Source organism: Tripterygium wilfordii, chromosome 17 (genome assembly GCF_013401445.1).
Source record: "Tripterygium wilfordii isolate XIE 37 chromosome 17, ASM1340144v1, whole genome shotgun sequence".
Lineage (NCBI taxonomy): Eukaryota > Viridiplantae > Streptophyta > Magnoliopsida > Celastrales > Celastraceae > Tripterygium > Tripterygium wilfordii.
In genome coordinates, this window is record NC_052248.1 from 12,704,745 (window position 1) to 12,708,329 (window position 3,585).

Sequence of the window (3,585 nt, forward strand, 5' to 3'; positions counted from 1 at the left end):
ACACATGTCTGATCCAAGCAGAGCTGTATTTGCTTATTGAGCACAACACCTAGTTCATTTGTTTTCCTGCACAATTTATAAGCACCCATGGTATTTTTTTTCATGAATTTTCTGCATTTTGCATTGTGCAGCAGACTCCATGGCTGGATAAATCGCCATGTCGTTTTCGGAAATAAATCGCCATGTCGTTTTCGGAAATGTCATTGATGGAATGGATGTTGTGAATAAGCTTGAATACAAGAAACAAGCAGGTCGGATTGCCATATGTAAGTATTAAGTGTAAACAAAGATAGCTGTGGATACAATATGAGAATGGTGAGTTTCTGTTATCTTGATGTTCTTAGCTTGAAGATTTGAAATCTGCTTAATTTAAAGTCCAACCTGCCCCCCCAAAACCAGAAACTTTGCGAGAGAAGGCGACATCAATCCAATCCACTCAGGAAATTCATGCAAGGATCACTGTTGCAATTGCAGTGGATTGGATGACTTGCTCAAGCTGTTCTCCTTGTGTGCCTTCCCATATTTCTGGTATTGCTTCTTTGATATTGTGAATACTGTTCGAGGCATGGTCTGCACCTGGGACTAATACTGAGCTCCCCACCTTCCATTAATAGATACAAAAGTTAATGGACGCAATTAAGGATAGCTGCGGATTATAATGGACTAGGCAGAGTTGCGTGCGTTGCAGCAAAACAGAATTGCAACAAACAAGTTTTGGTTGAGAATGAAATGCGGGAAGTGTGGAGCGAGCTGGGTTTGCGGTCCGAGTTTAAAATTGGCTCAGCTGACTAGTAGGCATGTTGACCTGGATTGACAGCCCGATTTTAGAACTGGCCTAGTTGTGCGGTGGACATGTTGGGCTGGGAAATTATGGGTTACCAAAAAAACAAAACAGAATTAATGCTTACAATAACTGTGTGTAGTCCTGCTGCTTTGCCGCTCGCAATGTTGCGGGTGCTGTCATCAAAGAAAATCTGGGAGGAAACAAGAGATGAAAATTCAATTATTTTTTCCCTAATGACTAAAGCAAATACAGACTATGAATCTATGATGAGGCTCAAGTCTATACTGTTTTCTCTGGCTCAACATTTGCTATCCTGATAGCTGCTTCAATGGCTTCCAGAGATGGTTTGCAGATGATCCGCGGCTTGGAGGTGCAACTGTCAGGGTCAGCATCATCCGGGTCTGGTTCATCAGCTGCTTCAAGAGGAGGGTTAAGAGTTTCAAAGCATATGACACCTTCAAAGCAATCCTCCAAGCCCAACCGCGTCAGAACTTGAGCCACATGTGCCTTATCAGCATTAGTGAAGATCTGATAAATAACAGCAAAAGATATCTCAGAATTGCGTTCCATGAACAAAACTCTTGTCAATCTTCTTGCATCAAAGATTACATACTATTTTTGTTTGTGGCATGGAGAGTAAGAGGTTCCTCAAAACTGGATCAGGACTCAGAAAATCATATGGCAGTGTTCCATGAACATAGTCGTGAAACTCATCGTTGTCGAATTCATAACCAAGAGCCTGAAATTCATCTACACAATCAACAAAACAAAGACATAATGAAAAGATTGTCACAAAACTCTGTACCTTAAGGCCGGCCATCGTGGTTCCGAATTCCCTGTACAATTCCAAGCACATCCTTGGTACTTCACTTTTTTCTATGTTCAGGTTCTTCAACATATAATCTACAGAAACAATAGCTCAATTTCATTATCATGATAACTATATATAACTATTGTTTTTAGTATAATGAACTAGTGCAGTCATTTGCACCTTCGATGTTCTTGCGGCAAGCTAAGTTGATGCCTGTGCTCAGAGGGTACAGGGTATCATCCATGTCTGAAAAACATATAAAGAACCCCCCCATATCAGTGATCCTTTTATTTTCCTCAGAATCTTATATTTTCCTCAGAAATTCTAACTCTTTTTTTTTTTGACTTACCGAAGAGCAAGCACTCATACTTTGATCCACTGGAACTCCTAGCAGAATCCATCTGATGAAGTATACCTGCAAGAACTCATACCATTAGGACACATCTTAACCATCAGGTTTAACAAAATCTGGTTTCAGAGCTCTTCAAAACGAATATCTCAATCAAAGAGAAAACAACACAGATAATGATGAACAGATTTGAGGAGATCAAAATGAACAGATATGGAAGAAGAGAATGAGAGAAGAACCTAATGAACCCATCAAGAAAGTGCAATGGAAAGAGCTTCCAATATATATACTTGAAACCTAAGTTGCTGATGAAAGCAATGCGATGCATTAACAACGACATGCAACCACTAGGCGAGAGCCTAGCTAATTATCTCTCTAGACTTGGGGAAGTTGTACTCGGTTACGCAAAAAAAAAAAAAAAAAACGGAAAACTATAATGCACCACAAACCTATACCTTTGATTGTAACAGCTCTGATGCACACTTCAATAATAATACCTAACAGGCCTATTTATACACAAATGTATTCAACAAAGAGCACCTGCTGCTTTAAGAATGTGGGAAGTGGACGAGCAATGTTTGTGGCGATGAGCATATCTTTTGGTTCTTTTATGGTGCAATTCTGAATACTTAAAGTCATCTTGGTTTCTGTTACTTGTCATTTTCTTCTGATTGTAGGTTCTTTAAGAGACTTGTTATTCTACTAGACTTAAAAAAATGCTGTATGGTCCAATGGGTGCTGGCCACCCCTTTCATATTATCAACATCATTTGATTGAAAAACAGGACATTATGGTATAGACATGGATAAAATAAAATATGAATTAGACATTTCTTAATGTTGTCAAAAGAAGTTTTGAGTAGCTCAAATTGGACTTAGAATCTAGGAATTCTAGATATGGGAGATTTATTTGCTAAGTGGGGTTTGTATATGAGAATTGTTCTTTATTCCTTCTGTTGTGAGTATGGACTATGAGAATAATGCCGATAAGGATAAGTAGATTTTTAACCACTTGGATGATAGCATGGTTGGTGAATCTCTATGGGGTCAAACCATATGGACTTGAAAAGTCCTATGTTCGATTCAAACTGGGAGCAATACCCTTGTGGCCACACGTTAGGCTTTGGTCTAATTTATCCTGTCGTCAGGTGGAAAAATTTTGTGCACGTGGACCTGAAGGCCCATATCGGATGTCCAAAGCTCGGTTACAAAAAAGGGATAAGTAGTTTTTTTCAGTAACCAAAAACAACTTAACAGGTGTGCCTTTCAAATAGTCCACTAAGCTCAAACTCGAGCCGGGTTAGGCACGCGCAAACCCGCCAAACAGATTTGTTGGACAGAGACTCAGCTCAAACCACTTGGAAATAACTGTCATTTTAGAATTAAACTCCCAACCTCGGGTGAGGCTTTACGTCCTAAGTCCGGAGAGATAACCATATATGCTATTACCTAGTGGTTAATAAAGATAAGTAGATGCTTAGCATAGTCCATCATGTCATTAGGTCTCATGGGAGATGTGGCTTGTGACAGATAATTTGAACAAACTAGACCAAAAAGAAAGGGCTAAATTGTGTAGTGTGACATTGAATGCACAAAAATAAAGTTAGCTCAACCGATCTAACTAAAATTCACACCAGGACTG

The 3,585-nt window shown here is 39.3% G+C and overlaps 1 protein-coding gene across 2 annotated transcripts; it reads right to left on the reverse strand.

The window, feature by feature from the left end:
• Window positions 1–223: 223 nt before the first annotated feature.
• Window positions 224–2,527, reverse strand: LOC119983029 (uncharacterized protein C24B11.05-like). Of its 2 annotated transcripts, none has more exons than XM_038826678.1 (8): window positions 2,400–2,527; window positions 1,945–2,010; window positions 1,776–1,841; window positions 1,590–1,687; window positions 1,398–1,523; window positions 1,070–1,312; window positions 909–974; window positions 224–601 (listed from the first exon to the last, which is right to left on the reverse strand). In XM_038826678.1, exons 2-8 carry the CDS (start codon window positions 1,994–1,996, stop codon window positions 446–448), a joined length of 807 nt encoding a protein of 268 aa, XP_038682606.1. In that variant the 5' UTR covers window positions 1,997–2,010; window positions 2,400–2,527; the 3' UTR covers window positions 224–445. The 2 variants fall into 2 exon arrangements, with proteins under 2 accessions (XP_038682606.1, XP_038682605.1); XM_038826677.1 differs by lacking the exon at window positions 2,400–2,527 and adding an exon at window positions 2,184–2,211.
• Between the last annotated feature and the right edge of the window lie 1,058 nt (window positions 2,528–3,585).